Source organism: Megalobrama amblycephala, linkage group LG12 (assembly GCF_018812025.1).
Source record: "Megalobrama amblycephala isolate DHTTF-2021 linkage group LG12, ASM1881202v1, whole genome shotgun sequence".
NCBI classification, from domain to species: domain Eukaryota; kingdom Metazoa; phylum Chordata; class Actinopteri; order Cypriniformes; family Xenocyprididae; genus Megalobrama; species Megalobrama amblycephala.
In genome coordinates this window covers 9,992,244-10,010,315 of record NC_063055.1, presented here as the reverse complement: position 1 = coordinate 10,010,315, position 18,072 = coordinate 9,992,244, and the positions used below count along the sequence as shown (strand labels likewise).

At 36.9% G+C, this 18,072-nt stretch overlaps 1 protein-coding gene across 9 annotated transcripts in view; it reads right to left on the bottom strand.

Moving 5' to 3' along the window:
* si:dkey-21p1.3 (collagen alpha-1(I) chain) overlaps positions 1 to 13,155 on the bottom strand; it is a 34,013-nt gene extending 20,858 nt beyond the window's left edge. For 6 of the 9 annotated variants that reach the window (XR_007187401.1, XM_048209309.1, XM_048209310.1 and 3 more), the window contains exons 1-11: positions 12,948 to 13,155; positions 10,144 to 10,239; positions 6,745 to 7,840; positions 6,444 to 6,514; positions 4,079 to 4,132; positions 3,815 to 3,934; positions 3,502 to 3,540; positions 3,355 to 3,408; positions 3,055 to 3,108; positions 1,454 to 1,561; positions 1,270 to 1,323 (exon numbers count right to left, since the gene is read on the bottom strand). Coding sequence is in view for 8 of the 9 variants with exons in the window: in XM_048209309.1 (XP_048065266.1) it covers positions 1,270 to 1,323; positions 1,454 to 1,561; positions 3,055 to 3,108; positions 3,355 to 3,408; positions 3,502 to 3,540; positions 3,815 to 3,934; positions 4,079 to 4,132; positions 6,444 to 6,514; positions 6,745 to 7,840; positions 10,144 to 10,239; positions 12,948 to 12,989 (1,788 nt within the window). In the remaining variant the exon portion in view is untranslated. Of the gene's footprint in view, positions 1 to 1,269; positions 1,324 to 1,453; positions 1,562 to 3,050; positions 3,109 to 3,354; positions 3,409 to 3,501; positions 3,541 to 3,635; positions 3,781 to 3,814; positions 3,935 to 4,078; positions 4,133 to 6,443; positions 6,515 to 6,744; positions 7,841 to 10,143; positions 10,240 to 12,947 lie in introns of those variants that run through there. The other 3 variants (XM_048209315.1, XM_048209317.1, XM_048209316.1) reach the window with 3 other exon arrangements.
* Positions 13,156 to 18,072: the final 4,917 nt, after the last annotated feature.

The window sequence follows — 18,072 nt, the reverse complement described above, 5'->3', positions numbered from 1 at the left end:
GTCATTTTAAACCCTGGGTAAACGGAATCCTGGGTCATCTTTCTTCACGTTTCACTCTGATTCAAATAATTTACCCTGGGTTAACAATTAAACTGACTTTTCACATTCCTAAACCCTGGGTTAACGATTGGATGAATGCAGCACGCAACCTGTTTACATAAAAGCTCTAGCATTCGGCATCCTCGTATTGCAGACTGTAGGCTACTATCGAGTTTATACTGATTGGACATTTCAGACTATAAAGGCAAGAATGAAACGGTCTCTTCTTCACTCAAATTGTCGCGGTTTCTGTAAGCATTTGACATTTTTCCTCTCAAACGCTGAATTTGCCATTTATATAGGCTACAATGCGCAGTGTTTCCGTGACTCTCCAAAGCTCACAAGACTGCATCACTAACACTGCATCATTTCACACTGTACAAGTTTGGCACCGCAAAGCGAGGTTAACACCACAAAAGCAGTGCTAACCCTGCTTCTAAATTACAAGTGTCTAAATTAAAAGCGGTATTTAGAACGACAATAACCTGGGGTTAAGCGCAGTGTGAAAAGCCCTTGAGAGTATTCTTATCGGTAGCTGAAAATTAGTCAAGAAAATTAGTCAAGTGCAGAGTTTAATGGCTGCATCCAAAAACTTTGGCAGCTGACTTGCTGCCCCTGCTGCCCTATCAGACAATGACTTTACACACGAAGGCACCCCACTAAACTGATTTCGGACAGACTTCTGAGGCAGCGTAAGGGTTTAATGATCTACCGTAAAATAGCGCAATCTTCAAGTAGCCCCTCGCTGCAGAACAACACATGAGATCCAGGGGGGCGGAGGGGGTGGAGATGGGTAGGTTTAGATCCAGGGGCGGGGACGGGTAGGTTTAGGGATATGTAAAGTGGGAGGAGTTGGATCTAGATCCAACCCTGCCCCCTGGATTTTGTGTTCTGCAGTGAGGACCATCTAAACTGTCACAGAATGGAAAGCACGGGATTGTGGGATATTAAAGGCAGTGAAGGATACATCTATGCTGCCTTCAAAAATCGATCAGATGAAGGCATCTCATGAGACAGGAAGTGAAGCTAACTTTGGATTCGGTCGTGCCTTGATGCCTTCCTACCATGGAATGCTTCCTCCGAAGGCAGCATTTTTCAGTTTTCGGATGCAGCCAATGCATGATGTTCCAGTTCCGTGGAAAACTGTGTTTTCACTGGAGTTCTGCAGACACAGATTCCATGACTGCCTAGCTATGGCATTATTCACAGAAAAACCCTGGTCATTCTTACCCACTCACCCAGCTCCCCTTTACTGCCCTTCTCTCCCTCATAACCTTTCGGGCCCTACATAAAACACACACAAAAAAAATTTATGTAATTATGGGTGGAGTTGTACTATATATTTCACATAAAACACCTTTATTAAACTTAAACCATTTCATATATGCATTATTTTGATTCCCACAAGTCTTACATCCTCCCCAGGTGGTCCAGGTGAGCCCATCTCCCCATCCTTCCCAGCTGTGCCCTCTGGTCCTGATCTCCCAGTTGGTCCTGGCATTCCAACAGGTCCTGTTCTTCCCTAGTACAACACAAAAACAAGATGTAGATAGTATAGCACATGCTTCAGCATTTGATAGATGGGCTACTGGAGTGTTTCATTTTAGTTATAATAATAATAATAATAAACTTTATTTTATATAGCGCCTTTAAAAGGGTATTCTCAAAGCGCTCACATAGTACAAAGAAATAAACAGTCAATACACAATAAAGAAGATAGATAAATAGTAAAAATAGTAAATAGAAAGATTGTAGACTATTTTGTTGTAGACTATTTGTCAAGTTCCTCCTGCAAATAAATGATCTCATAAATGTGAACCATTAGTGCCATATACTGTAGCCCAACAATCATCAAGTATCAGGTAAGATTAACCACATTTATCAACTTGGGTTAAATTAAACCAAAGTCCCTTTAAGACAAGTCATTTCACTCGGCGGCCATCTTTGAAACGCCTCTCGGGCATCCTGGGCATCATGCAATCTCTTTGAATGGGGAAACATCAAATTCTCCAAAACTGTTCGCCAACCTTACGATTAAATTTTATATTTGAAATCACCAATGAAATCTAACAACAACCAGCTCATAAATTTAGTTTCTAAACGCTCGAATCATGACAAAAAAACTGTATTTTTCAGGCTGGATCAAGCTAATGCGCATGCGCAGACCTAAATGCGCGTCTCTTCGGAGGCGCTCGTCTGACTGTTTCTATAGAAACCGGTGATTCTAACGGCCGCTGAAGTGACGCGATGACTTTACCACTCGGCGATTGGCTCTTATTTAGAAGGCGGGACTTATTGCCATATTGCGCGTTACACTTTCTCCCATTCAAAACAATACGAGTGACACGTCTTGTGTTATTCTCTAGTCTTTGATTAAACATAGGATGCAAAAGGTCTATGTTCACTTGGACTTTACTTCTAATTCAAAAACTTAATTAAAACATTTGACCTGAACCAAAATTGATCTCACAAACTGATTTCAAAGACAGCAAAGAGTGCAGTTTTCTTTGTTGTTATTGTATTTCCTGTTCAAACAGTAAGTTCTCTTTTCTTTTAAAATAGCCAGTGTTTAGCTCTGAAACATGATTTGTCATCAATGGCAGGCTATATGTATTAGGAGAAGACTTACGAAAGCGTAAAAGCTTGTAAATCTGTGAGCATGCACAAGAAGGCAGTAAAAATAAGTTCATATGAATGTCGTCTTGTAAATGTCACATTTCCCTTGATGCCAAAGATTAAACTGCTCTTATGATTTGAATGGCAACCAGCCTGCATGAGTCTTTGCTTTTGAATCAACTGAAGTCTGAACAATGTGACTCTTGTTGACTTCCTGCTTGTTGATGCTTGTTGACCCATTGAGGTTGTCAAATTCTTTCTAAACCATCTCATGTCTCCACATGGTTTGATCACACTTTTATGAAACTGCGCAGCATGTTTCTCTATGTAACAGTGACCTAGCATTTATATGTTGCCAGAGACGATTGTGTGATGAAGAGAGGAGACAGAGATACCTACGAGTTTCCCTCGCTCTCCTTTCCTCCCCTGTTTGCCTGGAACTCCAGGAGGGCCCTAAAAATAGATACATAAACTGTAAAAATATCTTAATATCACATCCGGCATATGCATAGGGTTTTTACACTGGGGTCAGAAAAAAATTCAAAGAAAAAAAGTAGGAATTTGGGCCCATTGCATGAGGATCATTATATTTGTGGGTCATCAGTAAGTTAGAAAGATGTCTCTCACTGACAGTCTGTGAAAATTACATGGACAAAGAAATGGAGATGATATGTAGTCAAATATTATATTTTTACTTACAGGTGGTCCAGGTTCTCCAAGTGGTCCCAAAGGTCCGGGTAATCCCTTCACTCTCTAATGAAAATTGGGGGGAAGGATTTCACTCTGCAGTTTGCTCATGTACCTCAAATACAGCTCTCAGTAGGGGTCAAACACAGACTAACTTACCGGCCACGATGACACTAGTTTCTTGTAGAATTTCTTGTTCTGCAAATGTAACAGAAGCAAGCTAGTAAGAGCTGTGTGTGTAAAACTCACTCCCATGGCCTCAAGAGGCACCTTTAGCATTCTTGTTACCGCACCTGCCTCCCATGCCGGAGACACCGGTTCGAGTCCCGTGGGTAGAGCGGGTCGAGTAGGACCGGTTACACAAGCAAAATGAAAAGTCTAAATAAGATGCTCTATCCAACTACACAGAAGACTGCATGAACGCAGGCAGCATTTGAATTTCAACTCGTCACAGAATCAACTACGTTTGCACCTTGAACACTTGCCACTCATCTTCTGACGTGTGCCAGACTATGATAGCAGGCATGCCGGGGGGTCCGATCGGTCCTCTGTACCCTGTCCTGCCCGTCCGGCCCATCACTCCTGTGTAGCCCTGAATGACACGCAAACACCCATTAAAGCATTCATTCACTAATATGACAAGATTTTATTTTACCAAAAAAAATTCATTTTAAAAAAACGTGATTACAATTTATGTAATATTATGATTATAATATTATTAATGGTTAATACATACTTTGTCTCCTTTTTCACCTGGAGGGCCTGGTAAACCAGGTGGGCCTGGATACCCCTAAAAAGCATAACATAATAATATAATATAATAGATAAATGCATTTATTATAATATATGTTATCTATCTATCTATCTATGGCTGCGTCCAGAGGACGCATTTCAAATTAGGAAGGCATCAATGTTAGCTTTACTTCCTGTTTCCTGAGATACCTTCATCTGATCTATTTTTGAAGGCAGCATAGATGTATTCTTCACTGCCTTTGATATCCCACAATCCTGTGCTTTCCATTTGAGGTAGAAAAATAAAGATGGCGTCTGAAAGTTGTGTTTGCTGGTCAGTTTGTGTGTAAATGAAGATTTTTGGCCAACATTTTCCACTTTTGATGTAATTTCTAGCGAGATATTACTACTGTAGTAATTAAATAACTAATTATTTAGTTCTCACCAAAGCTCGCGCTATTTTGCGGTAGATCATTAAACTATTATGCTGCCTCAGAAGTCTGTCCGAAATCAGTTTAATGAGGTTGCCTTCATGCACAAATGCCTATCTATCTATCTATCTATCTATCTATCTATCTATCTATCTATCTATCTATCTATCTATCTATCTATCTATCTATCTATCTATCTATCTATCTGTCTGTCTGTCTGTCTGTCTCAAAAGACCGCAGCACTTTATAGACACACTTCTACCACAGGAGGGCGCAAGTGCTCAACTAATGGCCTCTCCATCGCTACTACACTGCAACTACTCTCTCTCTCTCTCTCTCTCTCTCTCTACTGTCAGTAATGTACTGTAAAGGATTACATTGCTAAAGCATTCTAGAATTTACATAACATAGATGCATGAAATAAACAGGTTAACAATTTCATGTACAAGACATTTACACCAAAATGGCTCAAAAATGGAATGTAGTGTCAATCCTACTGTCTCTTTTTCTCTTTCTCTCTGAGCACTGGCATTATTAAATAATTTCTGTAATCCTGTTCTCTTTTTAGGATAATATTTCTCTCTCAATGTCATAAACTGGGTCAGTTCATGTTCATAAGCTCCATTCACTGGAGGTAAATGACCCTTCTTCTCCTCTATTCCACACTTAATTGAATAATGCCTCTGCAAACTCAATTTCCTATAAAGGCAAGCAATGGGCCTGACCATGTGGGTGAGAATAGCAGTATTAGAGCAAGGAGAAAAGGATTTTTCTTCAAAACAACCATCTCGCTGTATTGATACGGTATTCAAGGTTTAAATATGAAAGAATCATTCATGTCTGTAAGATTGTAATGATTTTCTTTAACCTTCTATGAAATGCTGCATTTCTCTCTCATTTGAAAAAAATGAAACGGTAACGCTTTACAATAAGATTCATTAGTTAAACATTAGTTAATGTATTAAATAACATGAACTAACCATGAGCAATACATTTGTTACTGTATTTACTAATCTTCGTTAAGGTTAGTTAATAAAAATACAGTTGTTCATTATTTGTTCATGTTAGTTCACAGTGCATTAACTAATGTTAACAAGATTTTAATAATGTATTAGTGAAATTAACATTAATAAATGCTGTATAAGTGCAGTTCATTATTAGTTTATGTTGTCTAATGTAGTTAACTAACATTAACTATTGAACCTTATTGTAAAGTGTTACCAATGAAACAGATAAGTTATCAAGTTATGTTCGTGTATCTGGCAGAGACTTGCAAACACCATTAGCAGTTCAGAGTAGTATTTAAGCCAGACTGCACTATCAACACAAGTCAAGCCTTTTATTTAAATGACTAAAATGAATTAAAAGTGCTAAAGAGGATCTTTTCGTCGACTGAGAAACCAAAGACTGTTACTGAGTTTTTGAAATGAGCGCATGCGTAAGAATTTCGAGGGAACGCCTCCCAAAACTCGTGCACGAGTATTGGAACACGTTGTTTACCACCGGCATTCGCTGTGTCGTGTTAGTGGATTCATTATGTCGGACTCACCGCATGTAACTCATAATCTGCAGTTGTTACTCCTGTCTCCGGACAAAAACATTGCATGCGGCGCCTGTGGAGTGTGGAAAGTTACTGGAGCGCGCAGCCGCGCACGTCTCTCACAAGGAACGTCACGGCAGTGATCGACAAGCCAGAGGGCCAATCGTTTACGCGATGATCGCGTAAACGATTGGCTGATGTTTTTAAGGCCCTACCTCGTGCACAGATGATGTATATTAATATTATTCCTTTCAGTGCACCTAATAAATAGTCTTTTATCAGTTAGTAAAGACAGTTTCAAGTAATAATGCAAAAATGTATAAAACAAAACATCCTCTTTAGCACCTTTAAAGTTAATGGAATATTAATGAATTATAAGAGCGAAGTGTGTTTCTTACCCTTGGCCCTCTGAAACCCGGTGTGCGTATTAGACGTCCTTCTCTGTGTATGTTTCTGTGCATCTGATTGGCTGAGTAGACAAAAAAAGAGCCAATTAGAGAGACATTATTTTTCATTTTTCTGCATATTTTTTTCATATTCTGCATTTTTAATTTAATTTTAAATAATTTAATTATCCAATTATTTTGCTCACAGTCTTCACATTTTGGGGGATAATCAACATACTGAACAAATGGCTTACATACATTTTAATTTGGGGTAGAAGAAAATATTTTAGCACTGACTCTTTTTTTAACTTACAGTGGGTCTGTGTACTTGGCGCAGTGGTAGGACGTCCTGGACAGGCAGCAAAAGCACCTGAATAACAATCATTAGTCTCTGATTCTCCGTTCACAGGTGCTTTTTGTTCACGTCTAATCTGTGAAGTCTCATCTGTGTCTTTTATCTTTTCTTGCTCTCTCTCTCTCAGTGCAGTATTAGCTTCGACCCTGGGACTCCCAGGTTGATGAAAAGGTATTCGCTGTGTAACTGCTACGGGCTGTGTTTGCATTGGTGTCGTAGGTCGACTAGTCGCTCTGAATTCTTTATTCTTCTCTTTTGACTTTACTTTTCTGACTGAGGTGCTGCGGGTGCTGGTTTCCATTACGCTAGACAGGTTTTGAGGTGAACTACTTGGCGCTGTGATTGAATCCTCAACGGATTTTGTCCGTGACGTGTCATTGGCTGTATCTAAGGTATCAGTTGGATGGACATTTGTGGCTGTGTTCATTGAAACGGCTGTACTGTTCTTCAGAGTCGAGACAGATAACTGTGGTGTCGGCAAGGGCTCCTTCTTGGTTTGACCTTTGACCTCTGATTTGACCTCAGTGCGCATCTTAAAAGACTCTTCAGATTGTGGAACGTAACCACCTGTCGTTAAATTAATATTTCTCACCCTCATGGTCCGAGTTTGAGGCTTGCGTTCAGGGTCAAGCGCCCCTGTGGTCTCTGGAAAAACAAAAGATTGACTTGTTTTGGTGGGCTGGACTGTGAGAGAGGAAATAAAGGCCTCTTTATTGTCTATGCCACCTCCAATTATCTTCTCTTGGTCAAAACCAGATGATTCAGTCCATTCAGGTTCCGTTTCATATGTAGAATTAGCTTGACACCTCAGTGTTACCATCTCTAGGTTGGGTAATCTTTCCAAAGATCCACTTGCTAGTGTCTGCGAATCTGAAACTGCCCTTTGTACACTTAAATCAACAGGTGACAAAGGAAATGACATCATATGTTGGCATTGACGATTGTTCTTTTCTGTGTCAGTCTTCACTTTTGTATTTTTTTCCTCCATTTCCACCATGGCAACAGAGGCAGAACCAGAGATGGCAACATTTGCTCCTTTTCCCACATCTTCTTCCTTGAAATAAGATTGAACAGAAAGATACATATTTTAATATAGTTCATGGTTCAGAATATAGATGATGTGCACACCAATCCTAAAATCACCTCATGTTTAATATATCTGTTATGTCTGTCTGAATTTCCATTCTCTTGAGTGTTACTTTTATGTCCAAAGTAAACAGAATTTTATCATCTCATAAATTTAGCACAGTGATGTCAACTGATTCATGGCCCCCTTGATCTCCATAACAGAAAAACACATATAGCCACATTAAACATTTCAAACCAAACAGATTTAGAGTGCAGTGATAAATTAATGTACCACTGATATCTTCAGTGTTGGGGCATTACAAGTAATGCATGTTACATAATCAGATTACTTTTTTACTCAAGTAACTAAAGTAACACATTACTTTTAAATAATATCTGAGCTGCTTTTTCAAATAAGCAATGCAAGTTACTTTGTTTTCCCATTTACTGACTGACACCTCTTCTCTCCCCATGTTAAGAAAAATCAGGAATACGTGCAGAGATGTTGTGTACATCTGTGTACATATATATATACAGTACAGTCCAAAAGTTTGGAACCACTAAGATTTTTAATGTTTTTAAAAGAAGTTTCGTCTGCTCACCAAGGCTACATTTATTTAATTAAAAATACAGTAAAAAACAGTAATATTGTGAAATATTATTACAATTTAAAATAACTGTGTACTATTTAAATATATTTGACAAAGTAATTTATTCCTGTGATGCAAAGCTGAATTTTCAGCATCGTTACTCCAGTCTTCAGTGTCACATGATCCTTCAGAAATCATTCTAATATGCTGATTTGCTGCTCAATAAACATTTATGATTATTTTCAATGTTGAAAACAGTACTTTTTTTTTCAGGATTCCTTGATGAATAGAAAGTTCAAAAGAACAGCATTTATCTGAAATACAAAGCTTCTGTAGCATTATACACTACCGTTCAAAAGTTTGGGGTCAGTAAGAATTTTTATTTTTTTGAAAAGAAATTAAAGAAATGAATACTTTTATTCAGCAAGGATGCATTAAATCAATCAAAAGTGGCAGTAAAGACATTTATAAAGTTCTTTTGAACTTTCTATTCATCAAATAATCCTGAAAAAAAATATTGTACACAAATATTTTGTACAATTGTACACATTAAATGTTTCTTGAGCAGCAGATCAGCATATTAGAATGATTTCTGAAGGATCATGTGACACTGAAGACTGGAGTAATGATGCTGAAAATTCAGCTTTGCATCACAGGAATAAATTACTTTGTGAAATATATTCAAATAGAAAACAGTTATTTTAAATTGTAATAATATTTTACAATATTACTGTTTTTTTTTTTAATTAAATAAATGTAGCCTTGGTGAGCAGACGAAACTTCTTTTAAAAACATTAAAAATCTTAGTGGTTCCAAACTTTTGGACTGTACTGTATATATATATATATATATATATATATATATATATATATATATATATATATACTTTAAGTATTTAATTTTACTTTATTAACCAATGTCTTCTTCACATTTAGTATGTGTCCTCAATGTCTTGACAAGCATTTTTTTTAATTAGTCTTCTAGATGCACTACTATTCAAAAGTTTAAGATTTTATTTGAAAGAATTAATATTTTTATTCAGCAAGGATGCATTACATTGATCAAAAGTGAGAGTAAAGACATTTAAAATATTACAAAAGATTTCCATTTCAAATAAATGATGATCTTTGGAACTTTTTATTCACCAAAGAATCCTGAAAAAAAAATGCAACAGTTTTCAATAACATAATAAAAAGTGTATTTTTTATAGTATTAAGTATTTTTAATTGTAATAATATTTCACAATATTGCTGTTTTTACTGTATTTTTGAGGCAGGCTGCATTACTAAAAAATTTGAACATTAAAAAAATATTACAATCACTAACTTTTTAATGGTAGTACACAGGAATTTAGAAACAACTTTACCCACTAGATGGGTTTCATTAAACAAGATGCAGTGATGACTGATTCTCATGAACAGACTGAACTATAAGATACCAACACATTCCCACTCCCAACTCCTCACATACTGACGCTTGTTCAGGACACCTTGGCGTCACTTTTTTAACACACGGGATACCTCTTCAGCGTAATTTTTTTGACATGAAGAACAGTACTCCATTGCTTTCAGTCTTTTGCCTTATGCTTCAGATCAAGACCCATCCTGACCAAGCATCAATATGTGATGAGTTTGAGTGAGAATGTGTTGAAGATACAAGCGAAGAGAAAGATGAAAGGGAAATGAACATTCATTTTTACCTGTGACTCTTGGACACAATGGGATTTGTGATCAGGACAGTTGAGGTCACTTTGAGTGGGGTCACCCATCACCACGGTCATCTGCTGCATGATACCCTGTAAAGGACGACAACCATCTCTAGTTTACAGATAATAGCTTTTGACAGATGAGAGTAAATAATAGACATCTATCTAAATTTGTGTATCCCTTTTGAGAAACATAAAATAACAATTATTGTTTCTCATAATTTTGTGGAGAAACAATAAAACCTGTAAACACTGAGAGCAATTACATTAACTGCAACAACAGAACCCCTGACATTTACACATGACTATAAAACCAAATCAGTGTCCTGGAAATAAAGGAGCTTATATTAGTAGCTGTGCTTCACCATTAATAGAGAGTAGAAACTGACTACTGGAAAAATTAGGGAAGATAAATAATAAACAATGACTAACAAGCTCTAACGGCGCTAAAAAAATAGTACTACATTTATTATTTGTCACTGACCTTTTTATTGATTTATCAGCAACAATTTATGTTTTGTGAGACACATGCACAGTTGCCATGACAATGTCTCATGGCCTTGTTATGAAAGCCCAGATGTGGAAATTATCTATTATTTTTCCATCCTCCTTAACATTATCAACTTGTGATGTACTGCAAACGTACACTTTTTTCCTATACTGATATTCTGTTTGCATTATTTAATGATACAAGTCAACACATGGCTGAAACATCCTACATGGCGACAAACGTTCGTTTCAAAGAGGAGTATTTATATAGGTTTAAATTTGACATGCAGTTTGGGAATTGTCTTCTAAAACAATCTTAACAGCATAAGTCCAGCCTCAATAAACCCAGTGTTTGAATGGTTTCTCCCAAGCGGCCATCGAGCTGAAGGCAATCCTTTGACTGTTTAACAGCCTCTGTTTGCTTTTCTCACATGGGCTCCAGAGCTCTCTGAACTTCACTTTCATTTCATCCAGCCCGTGGTGGTGTCGGGGCTGCCTAGTTTGCATTGCAAAGAGAATTAGCTGTTTTGTGCTAGCGCTCCAGCCCACATTGAACTGTGTGGTTGTCAGGGCAACAGTTACACAAGAAAATGTCCTAACAGACTATAGAGAGTGCACTGTATGCAACTACTTGGTTTCTTTATTCTCAGTATATTTTATGACTACTTTCATTGACAAACATTATTTTGTGTTCTAACATTTAAAAATATAATTTGAATGTATTGTGACAAAAGTTGGATTTCTATCTAGTTATTTTTTATTTTTTTTACATGAGCAGAAGTTATAAGTTATATAAAGTTTTAAAGGCATTATCAAATACAATTCCTAAAAGATCATGAGTTAAAGGGATAGTACCCCCCAAAAATGAAAATTCTGTCATCATTTACTCACCCTCAAGTTGTTCCAAACATGTATGAGTTTCTTTCTTCTGCTGAACACAAAAGAAGATATTTTGAAAAACAATACTATGGAAGTCAATGGGGCCCATCAACTGTTTGGTTACCAACATTCTTCAAAATATCTTCTATTGTGTTCAACAGAAGAAAGAAAAACAACTTGAGGGTGAGTAAATGATGACAGAACTAACTCATATTGTACGTCTTACAATGCATTTCATATAGAATATGACAATGTCACTTGCCCCACTCTAAAACATAAAAAAATATGTACTGTATGTAACTTGTTTACCCAACAGCTATAGCAAAATATGACACTGGCAATTTATTGTGCATTTGTGTAAATTAACTTTTGACTCAGAAGTTACTGAGATATACAATACATACACTGCCATTTAAAAGTTTGTGGTCGGTTTAATGTTTTTGAAAGAATTCTCATATCCTGCATTTATTTGATCAAAATACATTTTAAAAAGCCATATTGTGAAATATTATTACAGTTTTAACTGTTTTCTATTTTGATATATTGTAAAATGTAATTATTTCCTTAATGTCAATCATTACTCCAGTCTTCAGTGTCACATGATCCTTCAGAAATCATTCTAATATGCTGATTTGTCTTGCTTAATATTTTTTGAAAATAGTGATTTATTTTTCCAGGATTTTCTGATACAAAGAAAATTCAAAAGAAGCATTTATTTGGCCTAGGAGAATTGACATCTTCACCCTTCAAATATTCAAATATTAAAAAAAAAATCTGTTAAAGATTTTGTAAGCATACCATGGAGTCAATTGTTTTATTTGTGATTATGCAATAAAATAACTAAATTGTTTTGGGGTTTTTTTGCATAATAAAATAAAACCTGTAGCTGTAGTTTGCCAAATAATTGTGTCGGATAAATTCCTTAGTCAAGTAACCGTTTTGTTCTTCTCTCATATTCAGAATATTTAAAGAATATAAAATATTTGTCTCATAATTTGATGGTTTAATCAAACTTGTAGGGTCATTACAGACATCACTTCTGTGAATAAATTATTATAAAATGTTTTATAAAATCATCCTCTGTAGTCTAAAAAGAAAGACAAGCAAGAGTGTGATATTCTCTTGGATTTTGAGGTTTAGCTCTGGTTTGTGAAAGCCTCTTCCTGTCCTCGTCACGAGGGCCTCAGGCCTGGTCTGGGATGATCGAACACACAGAATGCACACTGTGCTCAAACCACATTAAAATACAGATGGAGAGACTCCTTCACCTGTGCTAGCAGAGACAAAAGTACTAAGACCAAGAGCCTGATTTTGTGTGCGAGTGCAGAAATAAAACAACTTTTGCTACAAACAGAGATCTGCTAAATTAATAAATGTAAATGTACTTTCAAGCATTTGTCGTGGATAAGAGGAAAGGAAGAAACACTTACTACACAGCAGAGAAGTTTGAGCAGAGTTTCGGAGTCCTGCATGGCTTCAGGGAGGCAGGCCGGTCTGTGAGCGCTTCAGACGGAGGTATGGTCAGTTTTGGACCACACTAAAACACACCTGTACCTGGAGAGCTGCCAGAGATGGGCTGAGCCATACGCACTCTCTCCATGACACAGCTTAATGCATAAGCAATGTAGATCCCGCTACAGCAACCTGAGGAAATGAGTTCAGACTCTAACTACGGTATGGTCCTGATGTAGAGAGACCGTTTGGACACCTCCCACATGAACCAAAAGTCAGGAAGGGTCGCCACAATGTAAACCCTGGATCCTGAAGCACTATTCTACAGGACAAATGATCTTTTAATAGCTGACAAGCAAATTTAGTCAGGCAAATCAATAACACATTGATGAGCATTAGATTGCAAATCCTTCATTAAAATAGTGTTCATTTACCCGTGATTTATAATGATCTTAGTGACTCATTGTTCAGTTCTGTTAAGGATGCAACTAAATATTTGATCTCCACTGTGTACAGTGAATCATATTGACCGCATGGTCTCATCACTAGTTCTTTTTCCTAAGCATATGTGTGCGAGTCTGTTCAGTTCACACTATATGACCCTAGTGAGGAATGTGACAAGGTGTTTATAGGAGTGTCTAACTTACAGTAAAGGGTGTGAGGCATGGCTGTGCGGCCCCTCCCAGTGGCACAATTGGTCTGTTAGAAGACAGTTTCTACTCAGTAATAATCAGTCAGGTCCTGTCCAAATGCGACACCACTGAAAATATGAACACAAATATGTGGTTCACAACCAATTCTATACCTCTAGAGAATTGTGCAGCTAAGCATGGTGTTTAAACAGTAACCTGAATATTATATCATTACACATTTTAGTCAATATAACTGTTGCAAATGTGTCAAATTAACCCCACACTGAGAGGGTTTTCAGTAGAAATATCCTTTTAATGAACACTAGAATGCAAATGTGATTTTAAGAGGTAAATAAATAAATAAATAAATGAAGCTATACACAGTTGCAAGAATGCCACTTGCAGAATCTGTGAAAAAATGAAAAATTTTAACAAAATAAGAGAGATCATACAAAATGCATGTTATTTTTTATTTAGTACTGTCCTGAGTAAGATATTTTACATAAAAGATGTTTACATATAATCCACAAGACTGTTCTGTGATGGTTGTTCATGAGTCGCTTGTTTGTCCCGAACGGTTAAACTGCCCTGTGTTTTTCAGTTTTCAAGCATTTTTTTTTTTTTTGCATATTTGAACCCTTTCCAGCAGTGACTGTATGATTTTGAGATCCATCTTTTCACACTGAGGACAACTGAGAGACTCAAACACAACTATTAAAAAAGGTTCAAACATTCACTGATGCTCCAGAAGGAAACAAGATGGATCTCAAAATCATACAGTCACTGCTGGAAAGGGTTCAAACATGCAGAAGATGCTGGAAAACTGAACAATCTGCAGGACCTGGAGGATTTTTCTGAAGAACAGAGCTCAGTTTAACTGCTCAGAACAAACAAGGGACTCATGAACAACCATCAAAAAAAAAAAAAAAAGATCATCATCTAGGAAACGACACACAGTATTAGGTATTAACTTTTTAACGGGTCATTTGCATTTTTGTCTTTTGAATTAATTGTAAACATCTTTTATGTAAAATATCTTACTCAGGACAGTACTAAATAAAAAATAACATGCATTTTGTATGATCTCTAATACTGTAGAGATAAAATGTTATGTCATACATATCAGCACTGTTGGGGAAAGTTACTTTTAAAAGTAATGTATTACAATATTATGTTACTCCATAAAAAAGTAACTAATTGCGTTACTTAGTTACTTTTTTTAGGAAAAGTAATGTGTTACATTACTTTTGCATTACTTTTTCTCACCTGGGCTGGGCTCTTGGTTTGTTCTTTAATAATAACAAAAAAAAAGTTCTATTTTTGGCAAATGTTAAGTGATTAAAGGTCCCGTTCTTCGTGATCCCATGTTTCAAACTTTAGTTAGTGTGTAATGTTGTTGTTAGAGTATAAATAAAATCTGTAAAATTTTAAAGCTCAAAGTTCAATGCCAAGCGAGATATTTTATTTAACAGAAGTCGCCTACATCGAACGGCCAGTTTGGACTACATCCCTCTACTTCCTTCTTTAATGACGTCACTAAAAGAGTTTTTTGACTAACCTCCGCCCACAGGAATACACAAGAGTTGCGTTTGTAGAGTGTGTTTGTCACCATGTCGTCGAAACGCTGTTATTTTCATCCCGCAGTCCAATCACCGGGTCTGATTCCCGCTCAAATTGATAGGGTAAAATTAAAGACATGTTTACAATAACACTGAGCGCGTGCATCTCCACGTTATGGTAAGAGGCGTGACCTTTCCTGGCAAGGAGCGCTAAGCTGCTGTCGAATCACAACACAGGAACCGCTGGCACAATCAGAACTCGTTACGTATTTCTGAAGGAGGGACTTCATAGAAGTCATCAGCCCGTTTTTATGACAGTGGAAAAAGCGGTATACAGATAAGTAAATTATGTGAAAAATACTGTGTTTTTTTACACGCGAAACATGAACACATGTTATATTGCACACTATAAACACAATCAAAGCTTCAAAAAACCACGAAAAACGGGACCTTTAAGCCTCAGGCTGAATGAAATGCATATTTATGCTTGTACAGTAGAGACGCAGCTCAAACAAACCTTTCAGCTGGATTAAAGAAGTTTAGTCTAAGCACTTTATTTCTCTCAGGAGAGCTGTCAGTCAATAAATGTGAAAAAGTAACTTAGATATTTTGTTGTAAATTGAAAAAGTAATGCGTCACTTTACTTGTTACTTGAAAAAGTAATCTGATTACGTAACTCAAGTTACTTAATGCATTACCCCCCAACACTGCATATCAGCAAATCCAGGTGGTGATGAAAGTGTTGCCTCATCAGAGAACCTGGGACACACAACATACACAATGCACACACACATTCAAATGGGCTCATGCACCCACAATTATTCCAAGCACACATACATATTCAGTACATTCAGAAATAAAAACATAAGTACTGCTGCTGTGCGCAACTGATTATTACAAATTAACACACTACCTCTCCCTAAATACAGCTGAGGCACTTCATCAGTCTGCTTAAGTACAGATCACCACTTTTAGATCTGTGATGAGTTAAAGTACTGCTGTTATATACACAGTGATGTTTTCCCTACTCAACTTCAGCTCACATACTAATGTTAGGTTTACCACAGACCTGAAAAGTACATTCAGTAAAAGAAAGTCGCTGGGAAAAAAAGTTGAACTTTCTTGTAAAATGTGAACAAATACAGTTTTCATCTCCAATCAATAACACTCATAGAACGTAATATCTGTATATAAAAATATACATAATTTAATTCATAGCCCATCTGTCATTATCATGGGTATTTGTTTAGAAAGACTCATTACACAAAGTGACTGTTAAGCATGAAAGTAACCTTCTTCCAATGCCAATATTTATTCATTTTTGACTGCTGCTCTGACAAAAAGAAAAATGTTTACCACGATGTTGTCCCTTCTTAAAATGTGACAGGTCCTATATACAAACAAACAGACATTTGACTGATGGATGTATTCATTTAAACCAACACCAGTGATTTTATCAGCAGATGGTCTGTCTCGCCTCAGCTCCCTCACATATGCTGACCTGATGTAACAGACAGATTGGCTGCACCTGGAACAGGTTCAACTCTATAGAGCGTTCTTGGCTTCACTCATCCATGAGCATCAAAGGCAGAACGCTTCACCTGTTAGTGAGATATGTCTATATGGACTCTTCTCCAACCCTGGTACAATATTTTCATCTGATCTCAGAGTCTTTCTCCACCCACGGGAAAAAAAATGAGGGAGGCCGGTTGGGTCAGTAACCAGATAGACTCAGGACCGCTTTTATGTTCTATTGCAGTGGGACAGGTTCATTCATATCATATTGGAACTAAGGTCTTGAGAAAATATCAGGTTGGCAAATCTATGAGAGGTCTGTCTGTCTATCTGTCTGTCAGTCATTCTGTTGCCATCTTTTTGTCTGTCTATCTATCGTACTGTCATCTATCTATCTAGCATTGTGTTGCTATCTATCTATCTTATCTAGCAAGCATTCTGTTGCTATCTATCTATCATTTTGTTGCTATCTATTTATCTATCTATCATTCTGTTACTATCTATCATTCTGTTGCTATCTATCTATCTATCTATCTATCTATCTATCTATCGCCCTGCTCGCGAGGTAGTACTTTTTCAAAGTTCAGGAACTTTCAGGGATGGGACTTGGATGCTGAACATGCTGATTGGTTGAGTTCATGCAGCATTTTGATTGGTTGAGTTCATGCAGCATTTTATTTCAACCACCATTTTTAAAAGTTTTAAAAAAATGAGGCTTTTCTGTCCGTCTGTTCCTCCGTTCGTTGTTCTGTCTATCTAAAAATACATAAAAATGTATGTACACCATAAAAAGATTTTGGAGGTCAATATGAATGAAAATGAAGAAATGGCAAAGCAACCAGACATGTGTCGCACTTTACCATCTAACAGGCATTTTGTTTAACAGAATCACTATTCACTGTTTAAAGTGGTGACCAATTGTTACATTAACCCTCAAAAACTGAGACGGCCGCCAGTGGTCAAAAAGAACTATTGCTCTAAAATGTTTAATAACTTTTGAACCGCTAATCCAATCTGTATGCTTTAAAATGTACCGATTCGCAGCTTTCCAGTGATATCGCATTTATCTCATTCTGACATTCAGAGGCTCCGTGGTGAGACTGGTTACGTCATCAAAATCTGCAGCATTGATTCGTCAAGGCAATGCATGTGGTTTGTTCCTCTAAGCCAAACAGGAACGATTGTTGATGCCTAGTCCCGCCTCCTATGCCCAGATTGGTTCAAACCATCATCACCTCAACCAATAAACATGAGTTTTGCTTATTTGAACCACGATACTATCATGTTTCTTTGGAAGTATGAATAAGCGCAAAGTGAAAGTATTTGCGTGCGCATGTATCTGCGTATATGAAAACAAACACAAAAATTACAGATTTGAATGAGAACACTCATGTTAC